The 27,998-nt window shown below is 34.6% G+C and overlaps 1 protein-coding gene and 2 non-coding genes across 3 annotated transcripts; 2 read left to right on the forward strand and 1 right to left on the reverse strand.

Annotated features, from left to right (window-relative positions):
- Window positions 1-2,968: 2,968 nt before the first annotated feature.
- On the reverse strand, window positions 2,969-12,867 carry LOC107805882 (transcription termination factor MTERF4, chloroplastic). Its single transcript, XM_016629981.2, has 2 exons — window positions 12,158-12,867; window positions 2,969-4,708 (listed from the first exon to the last, which is right to left on the reverse strand). The coding sequence occupies exon 2, from the start codon at window positions 4,689-4,691 to the stop codon at window positions 3,111-3,113; it is 1,581 nt and encodes a 526-aa protein (XP_016485467.1). The 5' UTR covers window positions 4,692-4,708; window positions 12,158-12,867; the 3' UTR covers window positions 2,969-3,110.
- LOC142171315 (U6 spliceosomal RNA) lies at window positions 5,034-5,137 on the forward strand. The gene has a single exon (XR_012700887.1). It is a non-coding gene; the product is annotated as a U6 spliceosomal RNA (small nuclear RNA).
- A 5,067-nt stretch (window positions 12,868-17,934) lies between the features above and the next one.
- LOC142171314 (U6 spliceosomal RNA) lies at window positions 17,935-18,038 on the forward strand. Its single transcript, XR_012700886.1, has one exon. It is a non-coding gene; the product is annotated as a U6 spliceosomal RNA (small nuclear RNA).
- Window positions 18,039-27,998: the final 9,960 nt, after the last annotated feature.

A 27,998-nucleotide genomic window follows, 5' to 3' on the forward strand; every position in this document is an offset into this window, starting at 1 on the left:
TGGCGTACACCTCACCCAAAATGTCAGGCCACATTGGACTTAATAAACGGGGCCTTGCCATGGTGAAAATCTGTTTAAAATAGGGGTAAATGTGATTACTTTACTAACAGTAGGGGTTTAAATGGACTGACAGTAAATGCCCCGCTAATATAGTACTATTTTCTAAAGTAAAGGTATTATTAAATAATTTTATTTTATCATTTACCCTTCCTTTTTATATACCGTAGCATAATTCGGATTTGAAGACATTAGATACCGATATTTTGTGAACTGTTTATGTTCACGTTGACTATTTATGTTAACGTTTGTACCTTCTTTGATAATTACTCTAATAAAATTGAAAAAATCTATGACATAATAATTAAGGACTAACTGAACAGGTGATAAGTGAACAAAAAAATAAAAACAAGAGTTCCAATTTTCTATTCACTGTTCAGTATCTTGACTTTGTTGTTTAATGATCTTAAAATCTTAAATTAAGAGTAAAACAGTTGAACGTTATTAATCAGTAACACAAGAAAATTACGAATTTAGATATTTAAATTTATTTCAACAGGTTAATTAACCTTCATAGAAAGTACAATTTCTATCTGATTGGTCTTATGGAGCCTTCGCAACATATTAACAAATTGGATCTATATAGGAGAAAATTGGGAATACACACTGCCTTAGCAAACATGAATGGGAAGATCTGGGCATTTATTGATGAAGATATTGAAGTGGAAGTGATGATAGACATGGAACAATAACTTACTCTCAAGTTGTTTCATAGAGTTTTGGATAAACATTTGATTGTTACGTTGGTGTATGCAAAGTGTAATGTAATAGAGAGAATTGAGCTTTGGGATTCTTTGTATAACTTAGCTTCTGACATGAACTTACCCTGGCTAGTGGGAGGTGATTTTAATGTCATTCTGACTAAAGAGGAGAAGTATAGAGGCTTGCCAGTTTATCTTAGTGAAGTGCAAGTCTTTGCTCATTGTATTGACACTTGTGCTCTCTATGATTTTAGTTTCAAAGGGATTCTATACACATGGTGGAATGGGAGATCAGATGATGCTTGCATTTTGAAGAGATTAGATAGGTACTTGGCTAATCAACAATTCCAGGACTTGTTTCAAGCTTTAGAGGTTGAGCATCTTATTAAATATGGCTCAGATCATGCCCCTCCCCTATTATCATGTAATATGAATATTGTTCAAGTGAAGAACCATTCAAGTTTCTACACCACAAATAGTTATATACAAGTTGTATGTAAATTTTATCTTTTGATCAAAAACAAAAAATTGTATGCAAGTTGTATATAAATCATAGCTTTTGACCGCATTTATATATATTTTATAAAAAACTCTAGTTACTTTTTGTAAATATAAAACCCTACTTAAACCGAGTAAATATTGTCCTAATTTTGTAGTTATATACACATTTGGAAAGAAAATTAGAGGCGGTTTTTAGTTTAATATATTTCAACCACTTCGAGGTGCTTCTTTTGTTCCTAAGAGCACCTCTGCGGATCTAGCATGATTGTTCAATCTCCAGAATAATAGAATGTAGCACAAAATTGATGAATTTTCATTCAGCTTTCCTTAACAGCTTGTTTGGATGGTTGTTACCTACTGCATTGTATCGTATTGTTACTTTAAATATTTGTTTTGATTGTTACTTAAATTTTATTGTATCGTATCATTAAATTCGTTGTTACGTAATGATGAAATGTGTCACTTTATGTAACGACCGTTTGGTGTGGTCGCATCGTTTTCTTGTGTTTTTCTCTCAATCTCACCCTTCATTATTATTAAATAATTTTATTTTATCATTTACCATACCTTTTTATATACCGTATCATAATTCGGATTTGAAGGCATTAGATACCGATATTTTGTGAACTGTTTATGTTCACGTTTGTACCTTCTTTGATAATTATTCTAATAAAATTAAAAAATCAATGACATGCTAGTTAAGGACTAACTGAATAGGTGATAATTGAACAAAAAAAAAACGAGAGTTCCAATTTGCTATTCACTATTCAGTATCTTGGCTTTGTTGTTAAGTGATCTTAAATCAAAAGTAAAACAGTTGAACGTTATCAATCAGTAACACGAGAAAATCACGAATTTAGATTTTGTCAATTTATTTTTCCGCCAAATTATACAACATAGTACTATTTTCGATTTTTTCTTTTAATGGCGTTTGGACCAATTAGTGGGTTAAATTGAAAGAAAGAGTATTTTAAGTTGAAATTGAAAAGAATATTTGGAACTTGAAATTTGAACATGTTTTACCAAACTTTTAAAAACTGCTTACTTTGAGAAATACCTTTTTATCAAAAATAACTTTCCGAAGAAGTATTTTTTGGAGAGAAATAAGTTTGTGTTAAGATCAATTTATTTGAAAAGTACTTTTTCAGTATTTCATAAACGGTTAAGTGACAAAAAGACTAGCATAAGATGCAAGTTTAACCATTCAACCTACGAATAGGCTAGTCATGACCCCGTAGAAAATATCAAAATTCTCTCAGTAAAATTTTGCTACTACTCTCTTAGGGGTCGTTTGGTACGAGGTATAAAAAGGTATAAAGGTGGTATAAAAATTTAATATATCTTAATACTCTGTTTGGTTAGCAAATCAGGTATAAGTTATCTCGGTGTTAATTTTAATACCGGAATAACTTATACCTTATAGAGGGTGGGGTAATTAACACCGGTATAATTTATACTTTCTTCTTAGAAATTACGCAATTATCATTCTTAATACAACATATCAAACAGTGAATAAACAATAATCCCAGCATAACATATACCGGCATAAACCATATTCCAAACCCCTTATTTTATTAACTATTTCTGTTATTTTATAACACGGTATCAGAAAAGCAAGAGCCTCTATTTCAGTCCAAACATCACTTTTACTCCAGTTTCACTCTCTCATCAGGTACGATCATTGTCTGTTAGGTTCCTTCTGTTTACGGTTTTGAAACTACTAGGGGTTCTAAGGTTCATTTCAGAAATTGAGACCAATCAAACAATCATTATATGGGCCAATTAATACCTCATGTAGTAAAGTTCTTCCTATATTCAATCTGATAAAGCATTTACATCTACTTCAGTAGTCTATAGATTATCGTCTTCACTGTAATCATCGTCGTAATCAGAGGCTGATTCATCATTTCTGGGCTCCAGTAGAGTGTTCATGTCAAAAGATGATTCACCGGCTTCCATTTCTTCCATGTCAATAAAGTCATAACTCATCCGCTGATTAAATTTCTCATCGGTACAGTTAAGAAGCCATGCAAGGGAACACTTTAAGCCTTTTTCTGCTATCCTTTTATGTCTTGGTTTTATTGTGGACTCCAAACCATAAGTGAAGAAAGCTGGGAAAGCGACCAATTCTTCTAACGGTCTTGCCATTGTAGTTTTGAAATACTCGAAACTCTGCTTCATAATGTCTAGATTTAGAGCAAGCACCTGGGGACATCCCACAACCATTTCTCGCACTTGTTCCGAGGAAAATCCACATCCCTTGAGGAAATCAACATGCTTCACTACAGGTGCTTTACTGAGGCTGATGATCTGCGGCATCTTTTCCACAACTCTCCCAAAATCTTCAGGAGTTGATTCGATTACTGAACTAAGAAATTCTTGTTGAATTGGAAGTTTTGCCTTTAGGTCCATTCCTAAGATCTCGGGGTATTGTGCAATTACTGAAGGAAGAGCAGTTTCCCTCACGTTAAACTGTAAAAGAGATGTTACATTCGGTTTCACCCTTTCTTTCAGTCCAAATCCAAGAATGTGTGGATGCTTTTCGATCAATCTAGCCACAGCTAGCCGCGGAATTCCCAAGATTTCTAGATATTCTACGAATGGTTTAATTACCCGACCTACCCGCATCCCTAATATCTCAGGATATCTAGTCAAAACCCCACCAATTTCTCTTCTTGCCACCCCAATTCCTACCAAATAAGCTACTGATGTACTCATTGTGCCCTCAAGCTTGAATCCCAATACTTCAGGATACTTCTCCACGACTCGAGGGATATCATTTGGTTTAATATCCATGCCTTGAAGATATTTCACAACCGGAGCAAGGTCTACCACCACACTTGCATGGAGAACTTGTGGGTAACGCCGCAAGAAGTCTGTCAAAGTGGATTTTCTAACACCCAATTTGCCCAGATAATCAAGCACAGGGATCATGTTTTTCTTCACACTGCATCCCAGAATTAGGGGATAGTTATTAATATCTTCAATTGTGAGTCCCAATTTGTGAAGAAAGTCCACCCGTTCTCTCATGACTTCCACAGTCACAGGAAGTTCTAATCCATCGAGCTCGTCAGGTACAATGCCAATGCCCCTCAAGAATTCATAAACACGTTCACGGTTGGCTGCCTTCTCATTCCTCATCTCTAATAAACTAGGATGAGTGTAGAAAGATGATCGCTTTTCTTTCCTACTGCCACTGTAAGTGTCCGTCTTAACTGAAGATGAATCCAAAGAGCTTGATGAAAGAGCAGCTCTCATAGCAAAGCAACAGGGTAATCTCATTATCAGGTCCTTTTTCTTCTCATTGAAACTCGAAATACTTGTAGCTGAAGCAGATATTAACCGGGGTCGAAGGAAAGTGTTGGGGGGCAACTCGTGATTTATGAGCAAAAAACTGGGATTAATGATGCGATTATAACTAATGATCTTCATATTCTTAAGATGACAACCTGCACCAGACAGAGATGCAATTGTCAAAATAAAGCCTTCAGACTCACAATATCATCAGCAAATAAGTTGAACAATTAATATCATTCTTTCTCTCCTGTTTTTAGTACCAAATGAGTTAAGGATGATGTGGAAAGTAAGGCCTTTCAATTGTGCAGTAATGTTGCACAGAAAAAAGAGAGCAAGGCTTGGGAAAGTTAATTAGTATGTGGGCAACATTAAAGCATTGGATTTAACACATGAATTTGAAACGGCAGACGTATTCAAGTTACCTTCCTTTTCAACCACAAAGCAGAACCAAGTAGTAATAATTTTAAGCTTTAATTGATTCGGTTATAAGAGAAGAATCTAAAATTGGAATGATACCAAGAAGATTGGCATGGCCCCTCGCAAGGATGACATCCAGAAATCAAGAAATGGTTCAAAAAAGTAATAAAAGAAGAATCTAACGTGTAGAAAACTTGTTTACTAGACTGAAAAAGTACGATAATTCCTCTCATGCTTAAAGGGCACAAGGACAGGTGATACTATTTACCACAGCAGTACTGTTAGTCTCTGGATGTAAAGTTATAAACCTTCCAATTGAGATTGATTGATAGGTAATGGGATAGCAATAACCATTCTCCTTTATGTTCAACAACCCAAGCACCCACGAGAAACTACTCCTAGTATTTTCTTTTTCCCGTACACCAATCCCACCCTCATCCCACTCCCCAAATTGACTCTTTTATGAAGCATTTTTTAAAAAAAAAAAATGATTAACAGCTTCCATAAGTTTTTTATGAAAGATGTTACAGATCATTAAACAGCTCTACAGGGAGTAGACCTTAAGAAAGTAAAATATTTGGGCAAAGGTCAGCACTATGCACATGTTAGTTTGGGAATTACAAACAGAGATAAAAAAAAATTTTGATAAGGATCATTAATCTTTTGAAAGAGAGCCTTGGAGCAATGGTCAAGTCGTCTCTGGGTGACCTATAGGTCACGAGTTCGAGCCGTGAAATAAGAGCTTGCATTAGGGTAGACTGCCTGCATCAAACTCCTTTTGGGGTGCGGCCCTTTCCCCGACCCTGCGGGAATGCAGGATGATTTGTGCACCGGGCTGCCCTTTTCTTCGATCGTTAATCTTTTGAGATTTTTAAAAAGACAAGGACATAAACTATAAAACAAAAGAGACTTGTAAAGTTCGCCGAGTTACTTTTTTTAACATTCCCAATTTGGTAATTGTTGAAAGAGTGCCATCCCTAGTTTTCTTCCAGGGAACTCTACTTCTCAAACAAATACGCATAGCCATACACAATCTGCGAGACCACCTAACTGTGTTACTTATTTTCAGTAAGAAGAAGGGTGCCCCAGATATTTCCCCCTAACTACAGATACCAAGTGAATCACCAAGCCTTCCCAATAGCAGATGTATCATTTGTACCTTCTAAGCTGCTTAATTGACGACAAAACAATCAAAAATAGTCACTTCTTTCAAGAACTGAACACATCACACTAGTTATGAACAGGTAGCATCTATCAGTGAACCCTATAAAAAGATTAACTTGACGCCAGCATATCCAGGTCAACCATTACCTAATCGAAACACTAAATAGTGACTCCACAAACATTTTAGACTTAGCGACATTTCCAGCTAAAGAATTACCCAAAGAAGAGAATGTCTCCAGTAGACATTTCTTATCACTCCTAGGGCCTTATAGATCATGGTTAAGAAACTACAAAGGAAGATGCGTGGTTGGTGCAGGTCACTAATTTGAACCTTGCGGCTACCTAAAGCATGGTACGTAAGTGGGAGAGCTCATATTCCCCGAGTTTCAAACCTGTTCGGTTATAAATAAAAAAAATAATAATAAATGTCTATAGCAGACAGCTCAACTAATACCAAGCAGATAATTAGTAGGTAATAAACAGGAAAGGTAATTGGAGAAAATGTTATTTGGGAAAATTATAATTCTCGTCAGAAGCCATCTATATAATCGCAATGAGATGTTACTCTTAACCACTACAGGATTTATTCTACAGTTCATTAGCATCGGTTCACTGAGTTTCTAACAAGGTTTAACAATGAGTTTACACTTTAAAAATAGCTTCTCCAGACTCCAATTAACTGCATCTTACAGTAGAGGAAATGAAAGCTAAGTAAGAGGGACGAATCATATAGTACTCTAAAGGAAACATACAACAAAATCAAATGAGGTATCTGAATAAACTTACCAGAAAAGAGAAATAAAAGGAATGAAACCGACAGATTTTTCCTCCAGGTGAACAAGGGCGCAAGTCAGGTAGGTAAAAAGAGAAAACAGAGAAGATAATGGTACAGAATGAGTCGCAAAGGAATGAGTTTGGGCTTTTACTTGCTGGGCATGTGTGGGCTACAAGAGTGGATATTAGGTCTGGTTGTGATGGGCCGCAAATCTTGGGCATTTCTTGGCTAAAAACTGCACGGGACGCCCTATTTGGTCGCCTCCATTTAACCTATATCCATTTTTTTAAAAAGTTTTAACTTGTACTCATTTTTTAAACAACTTCAGCCCCCTTTCTCCTCCTCCTTCTCCTCATTCGTTTTCTTCTTCTTCTTCTTCCTTCTGATGTTGTAAGTTCTGTTTTCATGCCAACTACTTTGATATTCAGACGTTAAGAGTTTCAACTGAAATACAAACTAAAACAGATTTTCGACAGCCATGGTTGAACTCACATGGGAGAAGAGTAAAATATTACAAGGAAAAAGCTTGGATGAACAATCAATCACTCAAAATGATGAACAAATTCAAACCATGAACACCGGGAGGTAGGCAGCCTTCTTGTCTTTCTGTCTCCAGTCATTAATGTGTTGTATAAAATCTTACGACAACAATAAATACTTAAATAAAACCTGTACGACACAGTAGTTCAGTAGAAGAAACCAGACTAGCATTTTCATGTGTGAGACAAGAGCAAATCAGAAAAACTTCAACCAGTTACAAAACAAAAACTTCAGCTCTAGAGGTGAAGTTCGCCAGTTACAAAAAAGAAAACTTCAGCTCTAGTTCGCCAATTGGAAAAACAAAAACATCAGCTTTAGAGTTGAAGTTCGCCAGTTACAAAACAATAACTTCAGGTCTAGAGCTGAAGTTCGCCAGTTAAAAAACAAAAACTTAGAGCTGAAGTTCACCAGTTACAAAAACACAGTTACAAAACAAAAACTTGTTCGCCAGTTACAAAAATAAAAACTCCTGCTCTAGAGCTGAAGCACACTTGCTACTTCAGTCATGTCTACTAGAATACTGAAGTTTTGCGTGATTGTCTTTGCTAATTCAGTCATGTGCTGAAGTTACGCAAAGTTCGCCAGTTACAAAACAAAAACTTTAGCGCTAGAGCTGAAGCACACTTGCTACTTCAGTCCCGTCTACTAGAATGCTGAAGTTTTGCGTGATTGTCTTTGCTACTTCAGACCCGTATGCTGAAGTTACGCGAAAAAGTGGGTATGCTTGCAATTTTTTTTGCAAAGAAGTTAAAACGTGACCCAAAAAACGGGCACAAATTTGCATCTATGCCTGCTTTTTGGGTCACGTTTTAACTTGTGCCCGCTTTGCAAAAAAAATTGCAGGTGTACCCACTTTTTCGCGAAACTTCAGCATTCGGGGCTGAAGTAGCAAAGGCAATCACGCAAAACATAAGCATTCAAGTAGACGGGACTGAAGTAGCAAGTGTGCTTCAGCTCAAGAGCTGTAGTTTTTGTTTTGTAACTGGCGAACTTCAGCTCTAGAGCTAAAGTTTTTGTTTTGTAACTGTGATTTTGTAACTAGTGAACTTCAGCTCTACAGCTGAAGTTTTTATTTTTTAACTGGCGAAATTTTTGTTTTGTAACTGGCTGAAGTTTTTCTGATTTGCTCGTCTCACATATGAAAATGCTAGTATGGTTTCTTCTATGAAACTACTGTGTCGTACAAGTATTATTTAAGTATTTATTATTGTCGTAACATTTTATACAACACATTAATGACTGGAGACAGGAAGGCTGCCTACCTCTAGGCGTTCATGGTTTGAATTTTGTTCATCATTTTGAGTGATTGATTGTTCATCCAAGCTTTTTCCTTGCAATATTTTACTCTTCTCCAATGTGAGTTCAACCATGGCTGTCGAAAATCTGTTTTAGTTTGTATTTCAGTTGAAACTCTTAACGTGTGAAAATCAAAGTAGTTGGCATGAAAACAGAACTTTGTATAACAATGATTTTTGGATTACACCCCCCCCCCCAAAAAAAAGAAAGAAAAAGGGGGAAAGTTGTGTAAATGTGGGTACAAGTTAAAACTTTTTAAAAAATGGGTATAGGTTAAATGGGGGCGACCAAATAGGGCACCCCGTGCAATTTTTAGCAAGGAATGCCCAAGATTTGCGGCCCATCACAACCAGACCTAATATCCACTCTTGTAGCCCACACATGCCCAGCAAGTAAAAGCCCAAACTCATTCCTTTGCGACTCATTCTGTACCATTATCTTCTCTATTTTCTCTTTTTACACACCTAACTTGCGCCCTTGTTCACCTGGAGGAAAAATTTGTCGGCTTCATTCCTTTTATTTCTCTTTTCTGGTAAGTTTATTCAGATACCCCATTTGATTTTGTTGTGTGTTTCCTTTAGAGTACTATATGATGTGTCCCTCTTACTTAGCTTTCATTTCCTCTACTGTAAGATACAGTTAATTGGAGTCTGGAAAAGCTATTTTTAAAGTGTAAACTCATTGTTAAACCTTGTTAGAAACTCAGTGAACCGATGCTAATGAACTGTAGAATAAATCATGTAGTGGTTAAGAGTAACATCTCATTGCGATTATATAGATGGCTACTGACAAGAATTATAATTTTCCAAAAAGAGTAACATTTTCTCCAATTACCTTTCCGGTTTATTACCTAATAACTATCTGTTTGATATTAGTTGAGCTATCTGCTATAGACATTTATTATTATTTTTTTATTTATAACTGAACAGGTTTGAAACTCGGGGGATATGAGCTCTCCCACTTAAGTACCATGCTTTAGCTAGCTGCAACGTTCAAATTAGTGACATGCACCAACCACGCATCTTACTTTGTAGTTTCTTAACCATGATTTATAAGGCCCTAGGAGTGATAACAGGAAACACATCGACTTAATAGAGATAGAATGATAACAGAAGTGGAGAGATATCAGTTAAGAGATAACAAGAGGAAAGTAAAGCAAACAGGATCCAAGGGTCTAGCCTTAGCTTTCAGCCGGCTAGACAGTGCAACAAATAAAGAGTATGAAGATTGTGACGGGGGATAAGAACAAGAACTTTGTGTGTTTCTCTATGAATGTGTGCACGTTTGTTAAAAAAAGAGAGTGAGGCGTATATAGCATTCAGTAGAGTAGAGTAAATAAGGTAAAGCAGTTTAAAGGTTTGGAAATAAGGCAAGGAAAACAATCAGTCCATCAATTAGGCATGACAGGGCCAATTAATAGGCCAAAATCATCGGGATTATATCCAAAAATAACTCAGAATTGAGGTCTAAATAAGGTAAGTGGTAAGTCTGATAGCCAATTAGAGTCAGAACACCAAAAATCTGGCAAGTAACAGGGCGCTTAGCCACAAATAAGGTAACACAAGTAAATAGAGACCGATTTAGGAGTTGGTGAGGCAGTCAGCCCATAAATTAAGCTTAATAGGAACAATTAAAGCAAGTAGTACCAATTAGGAGTCCCAAAATAAGGAAAGTAGACAAAATTATAGGAAGTAATCACCTCAGTAAACAAAGCTAATTTCAAACCCTACACAGTTTAGGTAATCAATCAATTACTCAAGAATAACAAGCAAATATTGGGTCGAGTAATGAAATAATCAATCAAACTAAAAATTGGAACACAGTGATGAAAGAATCAGTGGAAATGGATAATCAAACACACAGGAATTTTTAGAAAAGTTTTGCGAAAACAGATGAAGTGAAACCCTAATTCTTAGAGAACATTAGGATCGATTAACAGCAAGGAAATCAGAAGATCTTTAGAGAAAAATGCTATAGGAACTCGAAATCTTTTCTGATCCAAAGAGATCTGAACAGCAAATAACAAGGAAGCAAAACCCTAATTTAGAGGGATACTAAAATCGATTGACAATAAGAGAACAAGAGATTTTAAAAAGAAAACTACTGGATAAAATCAAAATCACTCCAGATCTTCAAAGATCTAAACAGATTCACGTTGAAAAGACGAGGGTTTGGAGAAAAGGGGTGGGGTAAAGGAAAAATCTAACTATAGCCACAAAACCAACGATACTCACAAACATTGATGAACACAAGGCGGTGTTCATAAGAAAACAAAAGCCTAGGTCGACTCTGAGTCGAACCTCTTCGAGGTTCCCTCAGAAAACAACGAGAATCGAACAACCACCAGAAGTAATAGGTTAGATAGGGTAGCAAAACTCCAAATAACCCCATATTTGGTCAGGGATTGAAGGGGTTTGGGAGGTTTAGGGGTGACGGTGCATCTAGGGTTTGGGTGGTCTCAGAGAGAAGATAGGTATTCAAGGGTGGCGGTTCGTAACAAATGACTAGCGTTAGGGGTCGTTTGGATTAAAAATGGAAAAGGGGAATGTGGACCATTGATCTCTAGATCAACGGCCACGATTAGAAGAGATTTGGGCCGGGTAGGGTTATTTTAATTTGGGCTGGGGCGGATTGGGCTTAGGTTAATTTGAATTGGGCTGGGGTCCGAATTTAAACTTAATAAATGGGCTATTTGTTAAATACTCAATTAATTAATAAAATAATTTGTAAAAATAGCTAATTAAATAATAAAAATAATTTTTATGCATGAAGGTGATTTAAAATAATTACTTAACATTATAAAAATATAAAAATTTATTTTTTGTATAGATAATGTAGTTATGCATATGCATGGACAATTATTGCAAAATATGCAATTATCTTCTTAAAAATGCAAATGTAATTGTAAAAAATATAATTAAAATATTTGAACACTCATATGAACATAAATTATGAATTTAGATGACTAAATCATTGTAAAGTAATATGAGGGATAATTATTGAATATTTATATAATTAAAAATACAGAAATAATTGATTTAAGGTTTTTAAAAATTATAGAAAAATTGTAAAATACTTGTGCATGTTTGTAAATTCATGTACAATATTTTAAAAATGTGTATGCACATTTTAAAATATATGAGGAAAAAATTGGGTATCAACAATTACATGCTAGATAAGCGAGCTAGCTGAATTTTAGGGAATATACACAAATAGCAACCATTCACATACTAATATTTGCCAATCAAAAGTCCAGTTCATATTGGCTATTTCAAACATCCAATCCGAATTTATAGTTAGACAGTGAATTAGTATTTAATCAAGCATATAGATGAACAAAATTGAGGCAGATTTTATAATGCTCTGATATATGTATAGTGGTTACATGATTTGAGACTAAAATCAGTACCTGAATAGTAGAAAAATAGTCCACAATGAGCCAAGTAAAGATAGAGACAAAGATGAACAGAGCTTAACAAAGCAGCAACAGCGATTTCAGCAATTCCTTTAATGGCTCGATCTAAACTCGAAAATCCCAGAGATTGCACAGAATATCGGCTAAGTGAAGCAACTTGTGAAATCTTTGTATTGATGGATCTGAGCTCAAAACTACAACAACTAGACAATTTCTTGACAGAACATTCGCCGACGAACTCAACCGGAACCGACGACCGGAGTTTTCGAACGACGCCTTCGATCTCAACTCTTGACGTTGCTTTTTGATAAAAATGGACTATTTCGAACAGATTTTTCAGCTGGGTTACGTTGCTTTTTAGCTCTTTTTTTATAATATTTTCAGATCTCTCGTCTCCAGAATCCCTCACTCTTTATTTGTATGTTTTCTACTCTCCTCTGCTTTTGTTCCCTTTTCTTTCTCTTTTTTATTCTTCCTTTTTTTGTTTTCTCTTTCCAGCCATTTTTTGTGAAGAAGATAGAGAATTGCGGCTGTGTTTTTTGGGAATTGGGGGTGAGGTCTGAAGTTAGAGGTGTGGAGAGAAGGTGGATAACGGCTGCTAGATATTTTCGTTCATGGGAGGGGAGTATCTGATATGTTCTAGGTTAAGGGGAGGGGAGTGTTTTAGTGAAGAGGGAAGGGATGGGCTAGGCGAGTTATGGGGTGGATTGGGCGTGGGTTTAGGCTGCTATTTTGGGCAGTTGGGCTATTGATTTTGCTTAGTCTAGTTAGGAAGACACAACTCAATCCTTCTTTTATTTTAATTGCTAAATCAACTACTTTAGATAACACACTTAAATTAAAATTAAATTTATAAAATTAGCCCGTTAACTATCACTTAACCAATTATTTAACTAAAAATGCATGTAAAATGACTAACATATTTTTTGTTGTGATTTTTCATGTATTAGTTCTACAATTAATAAGCAATTAATTCCTAAAGTGCAAATTAAACCTAAAATGGCATGAAATTAAAATGTGATAATTTTTATAATTTTTTTCTAATATTTAAGATATTAAAAATGCATAAAATGCAACTAAATAAAGAAAAACTCCTAAAATCAATTAAAATTATTTTTGGTCTATTGTGCTTACAGATTGCAGATTAAAACTTGGCCGTAGGAGAATACAGTAAAAACCCTAGCTCCAATTTCGCTGCGAGCTCCTCCCATGGCTAATATGACCGGCGGCCAGCCACCCTCAACGGCTGGTCTGCCCCTAATCTTAATCCAAACACTTCCCAGCCCCGAGGCTTCTCCAATTTATTGAAGCCAAGTTCATTAAATATGCCCATGCACGTAAACCCTAGTTCAAAAGTAGTTGAACCTATTCCAGTTACACCTATTCAGTTTTTACATGGAGAACTTATCGTTAGGTGGACAGAAGCATAAGTAAATCCTATGAAAATTATCGAAGGTCTTCAATATGCAGTGATTGGTAAGTTTTCATATGGTTGGCCTGAACTACAAGAGATACGCAAAATAATTCCCTCTCTATGTAGAGTTAAGGGTGAATGCAACGTAGGTTTCTTGAGGGATAGACATGTTCTAATTAGATTGTCACTATGGCAAGATTATGTGAATTTAATTTCGAAGGTAGCTTATTACGTGAAAGCAAAAGTTTGGGTACCAATAGCAAATGCGTCCTTTGATTTATGATGCTAAGTTCAAGCTTGGTGAAGAAACTCCTTTGGCAATGGCATGAATTTCATTTCCAAATGTGTTGCCTACTTAATTTGTAAACAAATGTTTATTTTCCTTGGCCTCTGCATTAGGAAAACCTTTGTATCTAGTTATTGCAACTATTAATAAAACAAGGCCAACCTATGCAAGAGTGAAAGTACAAGTTGATCTTTTAGCTGAGCTACCTAAGGGTGTACGTATGGACATTTTGAATGAAGCTACTGGGAAAAGAAGGTCTGAATGGGTCAAGATTCGTTATGACTACATTCCTAAGTATTGCGAGTAGGTTACAAGGCCACAACGAGGAGGAATGCTGGAGATTGCATCCAGAATAGATGATAATAGTAATTCAAAGCAAACTGGGCATGTCAACGTGGAGCAAGAGCAAGATGTGATTGATGATAAGAACCAGGAGAAATTGAACAACATGTCACCACCAGTTAAGTTACTAACTAGTGGCATTGTAGTTGGGTACCGAAATGGTAGGTGGACTAAAGTAAGAGACAATAGGCCAAAGAAGAACAATGAGGCTAAGGCTCATAATACAAGTGTTCTAATGCAAATTACTAACAAATTTGCCCTATTAGAGGAAAGAGCAATTGAAGAGGTGATACATGTGAAGAAGGAAGCAGTTTTGGAAGTGGAAAACAAGGTGAAAAATGAGGCAAATAAGGCAATAAGTACATATCCTACAACTATTGGGATTGGTAGTCCAAAAAAGAATGAAGCCTAAAGCGCGGTAAAGAGAACATTCCTAATCCTAATGTAATTGGGATTGAGGAGGCAAATGAGAAGGAGTCTACAATTGAATGGGTGCATAGAAATTTTGGTACGAACAAGGAGGAATTGAAACAACTCAATGTGACTGTAAACCACTTGTGTCAAGAAATACCATCACAAATTTTTGATGATTCTGCCATGAACAAGGAGATTAATAATGAAGTAACTTCTTCTAAGGCTTTGTGGAGTGATGAGGTGGACTATATGGAGATGAATTATGACGGAAGCAATATTTAAAAGATTTCCCAAGGAGGAGGAAAAGACAACCAAAAAGCTGACCTAACTACTGCTACAGTAAACCCTAGTATACTAAAAACTAGGGTTGGGATTAATGAGGGTACTAACAAATAGTATGGTAATTTATCAGTTGGATATGATAAAGAACAACAAGAACAAGATGAAATCATTGAAGGATCACCAATTGAAGCTTCAACTAGGAAGCATGCCAATGGAACAGTAAACCTAGAGGTTCTGTAAAGGTTTTTGATAATGTTGAACATGTTCCAGTAGATTTTTCAGGTGGTGGCCAGGATGAGAATGTTAATATGAATGTGTTAGAGGATACAGTGCATTCATACCATTAAACAACAAAGGCAAGGTGATGGAAACCAATGGAACAATGATTTTTGCGATCCTAGCTACATTAAACCCTATGTTAGGATCAGTATATGATCTTCATGATACAGGAAGCATTGGGGACTATGGAGATGAATTAAATGGTGTTGAAGGAGGATACAAGGCAGACACATGATCAAATTGACCTGGCAATAAGGGCATGTGCTTTAGAATCTAGGAAGACAAACACAAGTAACAATGCAATTCAAATTGTTGCTTTTGCAGTTGATGATCCTTGCATTCTAGCTGGGAAAATTTTTAGTGTTACAAGTGGTATATTGTTAGTATTTAGTGATAGTGTTACAAATAGTATATTGGCAAAGGGCATTCTCATATATCAAAGGGGCCAAAAAGAGCTGGGGATGAAAGCAAAGAACCATGAGCCAAAGCCTTTGGCACTTCAAATTGTTACTGATGAGCAACCTGAACTGGAAGAGTTATGAGAGGATGTTGATGAGGAATCTATGGTAGACAACTTCCAAAAATTTCTCAGCAATGAGATTTTATCACCAAGAAGTGTAGACAAGAAGAAGTCAGGTACCAAATACGCAAGGAAACAAAAGGAGAAAATTATATTTGTTAGGGTACAACCAAAGAGGAGTGGAGTCTCTAATTCCAAATAATGTATATGGATAATGCATTAGTATGAAATGTGAGGTCAATCAACATTGAGAAAGCTTTCAACAGGTTGATTAACCTTCATAGAAAGTACAATTTCTAACTGATTGGTCTTATGGAGCCTTCGCAAGATATTAACAAATTGGATCTATATAGGAGAAAATTGGGAATACACACTGCTTTAGCAAATATGAATGGGAAGATCTGGGCATTTATTGATGAAGATATTGAAGTGGAAGTGATGATAGCCATGGAACAATAACTTACTCTCAAGTTGTTTCATAGAGTTTTGGATAAACATTTGATTGTTACATTGTTGTATGCAAAGTGTAATGCAATAGAGAGAATTGAGCTTTGGGATTCTTTGTATCACTTAGCTTATGACATGAACTTACCCTGGCTAGTGGGAGGTGATTTTAATATCATTCTGACCGAAGAGGAGAAGTATGGAGGCTTGTCAGTTTATCTTAGTGAAGTGCAAGTCTTTGCTCATTCTATTGACACTTGTGCTCTCTATGATCTTAGTTTCAAAGGGATTCTATACACATGGTGGAATGGGAGATCAGATGATGCTTGCATTTTGAAGAGGTTAGATAGGTACCTGGCTAATCAATAATTTTAGGACTTGTTTCAAGCTTTAGAGGTTGAGCATCTTAGTAAACATGGCTCAGATAGTGCCCCTCTCCTATTATCATGTAATATGAATATTGTTCAAGTGAAGAACCATTCAAGTTTCTGCACCACAAATAGTTATATACAAGTTGTATGTAAATTTTATCTTTTGATCAAAAACAAAAAATTGTATGCAAGTTGTATATAAATCATAGCTTTTGACCGCATTTATATATATTTTATAAAAAACTCTAGTTACTTTTTGTAAATAGAAAACCCTACTTAAACCGAGTAAATAATGTCCTAATTTTGTAGTTATATACACATTTGGAAAGAAAATTAGAGGCGGTTTTTAGTTTAATATATTTCAACCACTTCGAGGTGCTTCTTTTGTTCCTAAAAGCACCTCTGCGAATCTAGCATGATTGTTCAATCTCCAGAATAATAGAATGTAGCACAAAATTGATGAATTTTCATTTAGCTTTCCTTAACAGCTTGTTTGGATGGTTATTACCTATTGCATTGTATCGTATTGTTACTTTAAATATTTATTTTGATTGTTACTTAAATTTTATTGTATCGTATCATTAAATTCGTTGTTATGTAATGATGAAATGTTCTATTTTATGTAACGACCGATTTGGTGTGGTCGCGTCGTTTTCTTGTGTTTTTCTCTCAATCTTACCCTTCATTATTATTAAATAATTTTATTTTATCATTTACCCTTCCTTTTTATATACCGTAGCATAATTCGGATTTGAAGACATTAGATACCGATATTTTGTGAACTGTTTATGTTCACGTTTGTACCTTCTTTGATAATTATTCTAATAAAATTAAAAAATCAATGACATGCTAGTTAAGGACTAACTGAACAAGTGATAATTGAACAAAAAAAAAATGAGAGTTCCAATTTGCTATTCACTGTTCAGTAACTTGGCTTTGTTGTTAAGCGATCTTAAATCAAAAGTAAAACAGTTGAACGTTATCAATCAGTAACACAAGAAAATCACGAATTTAGATTTTGTCAATTTATTTTTCCGCCAAATTATACAACATAGTACTATTTTCGATTTTTTCTTTTAAAGGCGTTTGGACCAATTAGTGGTTAAATTGAAAGAAAGAGAATTTTAAGTTGAAATTGAAAAGAATATTTGGAACTTGAAATTTGAACATGCTTTACCAAACTTTCAAAAACTGCTTATTTTGAGAAATACCTTTTTATCAAAAATAACTTTCCGAAGAAGTATTTTTTGGAGAGAAATAAGTTTGTGTTAAGATCAATTTATTTGAAATGTACTTTTTCAGTATTTCATAAACGGATATAAGAGAACCAAGTTGTAATAATTCAAAAGTAGTAATAAACTTTTTCAGTATTTCAACCACAAAGCAGAACCAAGTAGTAATAATTTTAAGCTTTAATTGATTCGGTTATAAGAGAAGAATCTAAAATTGGAATGATACCAAGAAGATTGGCATGGCCCCTCGCAAGGATGACATCCAAAAATCAAGAAATGGTTCAAAAAAGTAATAAAAGAAGAATCTAACGTGTAGAAAACTTGTTTACTAGACTGAAAAAGTACGATAATTCCTCTCATGCTTAAAGGGCACAAGGACAGGTGATACTATTTACCACAGCAGTACTGTTAGTCTCTGGATGTAAAGTTATAAACCTTCCAATTGAGATTGATTGATAGGTAATGGGATAGCAATAACCATTCTCCTTTATGTTCAACAACCCAAGCACCCACGAGAAACTGCTCCTAGTATTTTCTTTTTCCCGTACACCAATCCCACCCTCATCCCACTCCCCAAATTGACTCTTTTATGAAGCATTTTTTTTTTAAAAAAATGATTAACAGCTTCCATAAGTTTTTTATGAAAGATGTTACAGATCATTAAACAGCTCTACAGGGAGTAGACCTTAAGAAAGTAAAATATTTGGGCAAAGGTCAGCACTATGCACATGTTAGTTTGGGAATTACAAACAGAGATGAATTTTTTTTTGATAAGGATCATTAATCTTTTGAAAGAGAGTCTTGGAGCAATGGTCAAGTTGTCTCTGGGTGACCTATAGGTCACGAGTTCGAGCCGTGAAATAAGAGCTTGCATCAGTGTAGACTGTCTGCATCAAACCCCTTTTGGGGTGCGGCCCTTTCCCCGACCCTGCGGGAATGCAGGATGATTTGTGCACCGGGCTGCCCTTTTCTTCGATCGTTAATCTTTTGAGATTTTTAAAAAGACAAGGACATAAACTATCAAAAGAGACTTGTAAAGTTCGCCGAGTTACTTTTTTTAACATTCCCAATTTAGAAATTGTTGAAAGAGTGTCATCCCTAGTTTTCTTCCAGGGAACTCTACTTCTCAAACAAATATGCATAGCCATACACAATCTGCGAGACCACCTAACTGTGTTACTTATTTTCAGCAAGAAGAAGGGTGCCCAGATATTTCCCCCTAACTACAGATACCAAGTGAATCACTAAGCCTTCCCAATAGCAGATGTATCATTTGTACCTTCTAAGCTGCTTAATTGACGACAAAACAATAAAAAATAGTCACTTCTTTCAAGAACTGAACACATCACACTAGTTATGAACAGGTAGCATCTATTAGTGAACCCTATAAAAAGATTAACTTGACGCCAGCATATCCAGGTCAACCATTACCTAATCAAAACACTAAATAGTGACTCCACAAATATTTTAGACTTAGCGACATTTCCAGCTAAAGAATTACCCAAAGAAGAGAATGTCTCCAGTAGACATTTCTTATCACTCCTAGGGCCTTATAGATCATGATTAAGAAACTACAAAGGAAGATGCGTGGTTGGTGCAGGTCACTAATTTGAACCCTGCAGCTAGCTAAAACATGGTACTTAAGTGGGAGAGCTCATATTCCCCGAGTTTCAAACCTGTTCGGTTATAAACAAAAAAATAATAATAAATGTCTATAGCAGACAACTCAACTAATACCAAACAGATAGTTAGTAGGTAATAAACAGGAAAGGTAGTTGGATAAAACGTTATTTGGGAAAATTATAATTCTCGTTAATAGCCATCTATATAATCGCAATGAGATGTTACTCTTAACCACTACAGGATTTATTCTACAGTTCATTAGCATCGATTCACTGAGTTTCTAACAAAGTTTAACAATGAGTTTACACTTTAAAAATAGCTTCTCCAGACTCCAATTAACTTCATCTTACAGTAGAGGAAATGAAAGCTAAGTAAGAGGGACAAATCATATAGTACTCTAAAGGAAACATACAACAAAATCAAAGGGGGTATCTGAATAAACTTACTAGAAAAGAGAAATAAAAGGAATGAAGCCGACGGATTTTTCCTCCAGGTGAACAAGGGCACAAGGCAGGTGTGTAAAAAGAGAAAACAGAGAAGATAATGGTACAGAATGAGTCGCAAAGGAATGAATTTGGGCTTTTACTTGCTGGGCATGTGTGGGCTACAAGAGTGGATATTAGGTCTGGTTGTGATGGGCTGTAAATCTTGGGCATTTCTTGGCTAAAAATTGCACGGAGCACCCTATTTTGTCGCCCCCATTTAACCTATACCCATTTTTTTTAAAAGTTTTAACTTGTACCCAAATTTTAACAACTCCAGTCCCCTTTCTCCTCCTCCTCCTCCTTCTTCTCATTCGTTTTCTTCTTCTTCTTCTTCTTCTTTTTTTTTTGGGGGGGGGGGGTAATCCAGAGATCATTATTATACAAAGTTCTGTTTTCATGCCAACTACTTTGATTTTCAGATGTTAATAGTTTCAATTGAAATACAAACTAAAACAAATTTTCGATAGCCATGGTTGAACTCACATTGGAGAAGAGTAAAATATTGCAAGGAAAAAGCTTGGATGATCAATCAATTACTCAAAATGATGAACAAAATTCAAACCATGAACGCCTGGAGGTAGGCAGCCTTCTTGTCTTTCTGTCTCCAGTCATTAATGTGTTGTATAAAATATTACGACAATAATAAATACTTAAATAATACATGTACGACATAGTAGTTCAGTGGAAGAAACCAGACTAGCATTTTCATGTGTGAAACAAGAGCAAATCAGAAAAACTTCAGCCAGTTACAAAACAAAAACTTCAGCTCTAGAGGTGAAGTTCGCCAGTTACAAAAACAAAAACTTCAGCTCTAGAGCTGAAGTTCGCCAGTTACAAAAACAAAAATATCAGCTTTAGAGTTGAAGTTCGCCAGTTACAAAATAAAAACTTCAGCTCTAGAGCTGAAGTTCACCAATTACAAAAACATAGTTACAAAACAAAAACTTCATCTCTAGAGCTGAAGTTTGCCAGTTACAAATAAAAACTTCTGTTCTAGAGCTGAAGCACACTTGCTACTTCAGTCCTGTCTACTAGAATGCTGAAGTTTTGCGTGATTACCTTTGCTAATTCAGCCCCGTATGCTGAAGTTACGCGAAGTTCGCCAGTTACAAAACAAAAACTTTAGCTCTAGAGCTGAAACACACTTGCTACTTCAGTCTTATCTACTAGAATGCTGAAGTTTTGCGTGATTGCCTTTGCTACTTCAGACTCGTATGCTGAAGTTACGCGAAAAAGTGGGTATGCTTGCAATTTTTTTTTGCAAAGCGGGCACAAGTTAAAATGTGACCCAAAAAGTGGGTGTAGATGCATCTATACCTGCTTTTTGGGTCATGTTTTAACTTGTGCCCGCTTTGCAAAAAAAATTGCAGGTGAAGTTTTTGTTGTAACTGGCGAATAGAGCTGAAGTTTTTATTTTATAACTGGCAAACTTTAGCTCTAGAGCTGAAGTTTTTATTTTGTAACTGGCGAACTTCAGCTCTAGAGCTGAAGTTTTTGTTTTGTAACTGGCAAACTTCAGCTCTAGAGCTGAAGTTTTTGTTTTTGTAACTGGCGAACTTCAGCTCTAGAGCTGAAGTTTTTGTTTTGTAACTGGCGAACTTCAGCTCTAGAGCTGAAGTTTTTGTTTTGTAACTGGCTGTCACGACCCTAACCCCGAACCCGGTCGTGATGGCGCAGTTTAGCTCTAGAGCTGAAGTTTTTGTTTTTTAACTGGCAAACTTCAGCTCTAGAGCTTAAGTTTTTGTTTTTGTAACTGGCGAACTTCAGCTCTAAAGCTGAAATTTTTGTTTTGTAACTAGCGAACTTTAGCTCTAGAGCTGAAGTTTTTGTTTTGTAACTGGCGAACTTCAGCTCTAGAGCTGAAACACCACAATTAGCAGTGATTTTTTAAGAAAAATAGTGTACATCTTCTCAGCTCAAACACGAATAAACATACAAAAACTCCAAAATTTTACGTAATATTTTATACAACACATTAATGACTGGAGACAGAAAGACAGGAATGCTGCCTACCTCTAGGCGTTCATGGTTTGAATTTTGTTCATCATTTTGAGTGATTGATTGTTTATCCAAGCTTTTTCCTTGCAATATTTTACTCTTCTCCCGGTGAGTTCAACCATGGTTGTCGAAAATCTATTTTAGTTTGTATTTCAGTTGAAACTCTTAATGTCTGAAAATCAAAGTAGTTGGCATGAAAACAGAACTTTGTATAACAATGATCTCTGGATTATCCAGAAGAAGAAGAAGAAGAAGAAGAAGAAGAAGAAGAAGAAGGAGGAGGAGAAAAGGGGCTGAAGTTATTTAAAAAGTGGGTACAAGTTAAAAGTTTTTAAAAAAATGGGTATAGGTTAAATATGGGCGACCAAATAGGGCGCCCCGTGAAATTTTTACAACTTTACAAGACTATGCAATTTTAAAGGGGCATTTGCATCTATACCCACTTTTTGGGTTACATTTTAACTTATATCTGCTTTGCAAAAAAAATTGCAAGCATACACACTTTTTAGCATAACTTCAGCATATGGGCCTGTAGTAGCAAAGGCAATACGCAAACTTCAGCATTCTAGTAGACATGCCTGAAGTAGTAAAAATTGTTGAACCAAGTGTGCTGAAGTTTTTGTTTGTAATTGCTGAACTTAAGCATTCTAGTGCTAAAGTTTTGTTCTCAATTTGCTTAAGTTTTTCAAAAACCTCAGCAGAAGATGCTGAAATTATTTAGTACATTTGTAAAAACTTCAGCACTATATAAGCTGAAGTTTTTGAAAAAGCTTTCTAACACACTGGATAAATAATCACCTTATTCTTTCATAGTGTATTACTACTATAAAATAATCAGATTGCCAACAGTATCTAAATCATAAATTTTGAAAACAATAAACGTGAAAAGAACAGAATTATCATGAAAAGAATCACTAAGTGTGACCTTAAACTTCCCGTACGTGGAAATATTCACAAATTATTGTCTACTAACTTACGTAATTATTTATAATTTATTTTTAAATAATCTGATAAACATACTTATGGCAATCATTCCATGAAGAAGAAGAAGAAGGAGGAGGAGGAGGAGGAGGAGGAGGAAGAGGAGGAGAAATGGGGTTTAAAAAGGAAAATTTTACATTCCTATGCCACATAGGAAACCTTATTACCCTCAATGTTTAAGGTTTGACTTAATTACACTTAGTATATCAAATTACCAATTCTATACCATAATTAATTAAGGGTATAATTAATTGTACATTATTTACTCCTTAATTAAAGGAATCTGCACGTTTCTCCCTCTACCCCTCAGTCCCACCTACGTTTTACTTATACCCACATTCTTTTTACCATTTTCCATCTTCTGAAACTAAATTCTCCATCTAAATTCACAGAAAATTAAAGATTTTTAAACAGAACAGTATTCACAAACGTGAAGGCGAAATGTGCACTACGAATGTGAAACAAAAGCAACAGAAGCATATGAACAACAAGCTTCGCGCAACAACATCATGATATTTCAGAAATAAAAGATAAACGGACATGCATTTTGACCAGTTTATGGTTTTTAGAAGTCTTAGTAGAACTACTTTGCTTTCTACACAACCATTAAAAAACTTTGAATTCAAATTTGGGTTTTCAAAAATCATTATTTGTTTTGATTGAGTGTGTTGTAAATAATTGGGAATATGTTTTGGAGTTTATATCTCAATTTTGAGGGGTTTTGGCGAAGATTTAGACTTGGTTTTGGCTGAATTTCAGATTGAAACTCGAAGAAGAAGACATATTGCAGAAATTGTAGATAAATTATAGTTACAGTTGGATTGATCAGAATTTGAACTAAATATATCTTCGCCGCCGTTGACGGTCTCCGACGAGGAAACTCCTCTGTTCTCTACTTCTCCATTTTTTATTTTTACTTATGTTTTACTTTTTCTATTTCTAATCCGAGTTTCTTGATTTCGCACACTTTATACACACATTTGATACAGCAAAAATATGAAGTAGTTACAGTTGGATTGATCAGAATTTGAAATAAATAAAAGAGATTTTTTACATCCTATGCCACATATATTTCAAATTTTATGAAAGTCTGATTTTACGGTAATATCTATAAAATTCCTACATTTATCTACAAATAAACTACACATAAGTTTTAGGATGTATAAAGCAATATTGTTTTCATAATTATCTACAAAATTACTACATTTATACTACAATTAAACTACAATCTATGTTGAAAAAATGTTGACTACAAAATTTTCTCTTCATCTACAAAAATTCTACAAATATACTGCAAATCAGTTTAAGTATGTATAAAACAGTATTATTTGTAAGGGTATCTACATAATTACTACATTTATACTACAATTAAACTACAATCTATGTTGAAAATCTACAAATTATCTACAAAATATCTACAAACTGGGTACATTGAATTTTAATATCCCAATTCCCATTCAATTGTAGCATAATTGAGATTTTTGACATAATTCCGTTTTTTTCAGAAGATTTGTAGAAGTTTTAGTCGTTTTTTTTATTTGTGAAAACAGAAAATAAAGCATCTACAATCAGAATACAAATAATCTACAATTTATCTACAAAATATCTACAATTTCTGCAATATGTCTTCTTCTTCTTCTTCTTCTTCTTCTTCTTCTTCTTCTTCTTCTTCTTCTTCTTCTTCTTCTTCTTCTTCTTCGAGTTTTAATCTGAAATTCAGTCAAAACCAAGTCTAATCTTCACCAAAACCCCTCAAAATTGAGATATAAACTCCAAACCATATTCCCAACTATTTTCAACAACACCCAATCCAAACAAATAATGATTTTTGAAAACCCAAATTTGAATTCAAAGCTTTCAAGCTTTTTAATGGCTGTCAATGGTGGATTTGTAGCGATTTTGATTTAATGACGAACTGAGATTTTGATTTGTAGCGATTGTGAGAAAAAAACGGAACATAATTTGATTATAAATTGAAGATAAAGGATTTTCGTGATATGATTTGATCTCCTTTCCGTTTCAAAACTTGAATTTAATGTAGAATCAATCAATCCCAAGATTCTTTCCTGATTTTTCGCACGTTATTAAGGGAAGATTCTGCCCTATTAATTCCTAATAAACGAATGGTACAGAAATTGTAGGAAAAATGTGGACTAGGCGGGTAATTTAGATACTATGCACATATTTGATAATAAAGTTTCATATATGGTATAGGAAGGAAAAAATTCCTTTAAAAAGTGGGTACAAGTTAAAACTTTAAAAAAAAATGGGTATAAGTTAAATGTGGGCGACCAAATAAGACGCCCTGTTCAATTTTTACAATTTTAAAGGCAATTTGCACAAAAAGGATATTTTTTTGAATATTATCCATAGTTGTGCGAAAATTGGCTTTAACAAGTATAATAAAAGGAATTCTGAATTAGAATACCCTAAGTTGAGCGCAAATGTGGCATGCAATTCATGACAAATGGTAAGACTTTACGCATATTTAACGTAGCTATTCTATTGGATAGTTCACAGAATTACCGGATTGGAATGACTTTCTTGTTCAATTATTCAGCAACTTCTACTGGATTGGGACTTTTTGTTACCTTCATTCTAATTTTCATATAAATTATTCACAAATTAATTTGCATGGTTTGTTTGTGTGTTCAACTAGAAACTTTGTTGAATTTATAATTCAGTTTCAATCAAACCACCTCAAATCTACTCCAAATGATCTTAAATTGAAAAAATGTCTCCAAATACTATCACAGAACAATCATCAATCACCATTTTACTCAAATAACACTAAATTAAGAGGATCCATTTTGTCCTCTTTAACACTTTTTGAAGATTAACGATGGAGTTTTGGAATTTTTTAAGGCAAATGGTGTTTGAACTAAGAATTTAAGTACAAAATAATCAATATCTCAATACTTTTAATAAGAATCAACCGTCAACTTTGAATTTTCATCTCCAAATAAGAATTTCTAATTTATTTATTTCTTCAAAATTGAAGAACTATAATATTCTTGGTAAAGAAAAAGACATGGATAAAAAGCGCAAGAGTGGAAGGACCTCTTAAAAGGAAATTTTACCTCCTATAGCATCCTATTTATTATAAACCAAAATTATTTTAAAATATTATTTTCTATAACTATCTTTTATATTTTATAGCAAAATAAGTATTTATGGTAACTACAATTAAGGCATGAAATACGATATTTGTGTTTTTCTTCTCTCTTAGACAGTTGGACATACCTATTTTTAAGGTGATTGTCATTACTGTATTCATGAATACATGGAGCGAATACATGTGAATACATGCGCGTACAATTGGACTACCCTGATTTTAGGTGCTTTTTACTGTTGTATTCATGAATACAGCAGCGCGAATACATGTGAATACATGCGCGTACAGCTGGACTGCCCTGATTTTAGGCGCTTTTTGATGTTGTATTCATGAATACATGGTGCGAATACATGTGAATACATGGCGTACAACTGGATTGCCCTGATTTTTGGCACTTTTTACTGCTGTATTCATGAATACAGCAATGAATACATACGCGTACAACTGGACTGCCATGATTTTAGACGCTTTTTGCTGCTTTATCCATGAATACATGGCGCGAATACACGTGAATACATGCGCGTACAGCCGGACTACCCTGATTTTTAGGCGCTTTTTGTTGTTGTATTCATGAATACAGCAGCGCGAATACAGCAAAGACACTACCGTAACAACTAAATAGTAGCTATAAGAAGTAATTATGTTTATGATAGCTATAAGAAATTAATAATCACTGCACAATAGTAGTTTTTGAAAATTCCTCTTATTAAAACACATGAACACAAATAAATAGCAGCCTCGCAGGAACACTCCGTGTTATGACTTTAAAAAGACTCATTACAAAATTTTAGCATTATTCTCTCATTTACATTCCATCGCATATCCCAATCAATAAAAGGAATCTCAGCTGGTACCACACCAATCCTTTCGTTTTATCTAGGTAAAAAATATTCTCCTCCTATGTTTTCTTCCTACTAAATTAGTGAGAATAAATGAATGAACTATGAATATTAAAATTAGCTAAGTTTAATTCCTGAAAATAGACAATTTGTGATATGGATGAAATATCAGCATCATAATTTAACTTGATAGTAGTTGATTCCTTCGGAAAGAACAAATGCAAAACTAAAAAGGAAATAAGTTAAAAAGACACATAATTGTTTAATGCAAGCTTTCATAGCAATACATAAATGTAGTGGGGTCAGGGTCCGATAAACAACTCTTTATATAAAGAAATCTGTGGTATTCCAGTTCTTGATGTCAACACTTAAATATCTTGTTGTCTCTCATTGGAAGATCTGCGAGGAAAACAGATAGAAGCAAACTAAAATTCGGAATCAGTAGGTTCAGAATTGATATAATTTTTATGTATTCATTTAAAATTCATTTAAAAAATCTGTGGTATTCCAGTTCTTGATGTCAACACTTAAATATCTTGTTGTCTCTCATTGGAAGATCTGCGAGGAAAACAGATAGAAGCAAACTAAAATTCGGAATCAGTAGGTTCAGAATTGATATACTATTAACCATGAGTTTGGTTTAGATATAGTATTTATTATGAAATAATTGTTTATTCAGTTTTAATAAAGTTTTAAATAGATCATATAATAGTCTGTGTCCTTTGCTTATATAGTAGATGATTTAGTGTATAGAGTTTAGCTTATACACGGAAGATTAAATCATCGGTTCTTATAAGTATAAAGTTTGAGTTCACAATCTAATGATGGAATTGGACAAACCATCAGGAATGATTGTAGCACAAGATTAAATATAATTAATCTTGATTACGGGAATGGTTTAATTCCAACTTCTTGTGCTAGTACATTTTGTATGTATTGAACGGACCAGGTAGAGATAAGTATTTTATACTGACTTAATAAAATAAACTCTCTAGCCATTAAATGTACTTATACTCTTAATCTTGATATAATTATTATTAACTGTGTATATTATTATTGTTTTGATTTATTAAAAGGCGAGATTCTTTCGTGGGTCAATATGCCTGGTAAATTGGATAATAATAATATATATTGGCGAAGTAATAGTTAGTTGATGGAATCCATGTCTCGGTTTAGAGATTGATGATATACCTTTATGAAAGCTTATAAG

The sequence above is a fragment of the Nicotiana tabacum genome, chromosome 16 (genome assembly GCF_000715075.1).
Source record: "Nicotiana tabacum cultivar K326 chromosome 16, ASM71507v2, whole genome shotgun sequence".
NCBI classification, from domain to species: domain Eukaryota; kingdom Viridiplantae; phylum Streptophyta; class Magnoliopsida; order Solanales; family Solanaceae; genus Nicotiana; species Nicotiana tabacum.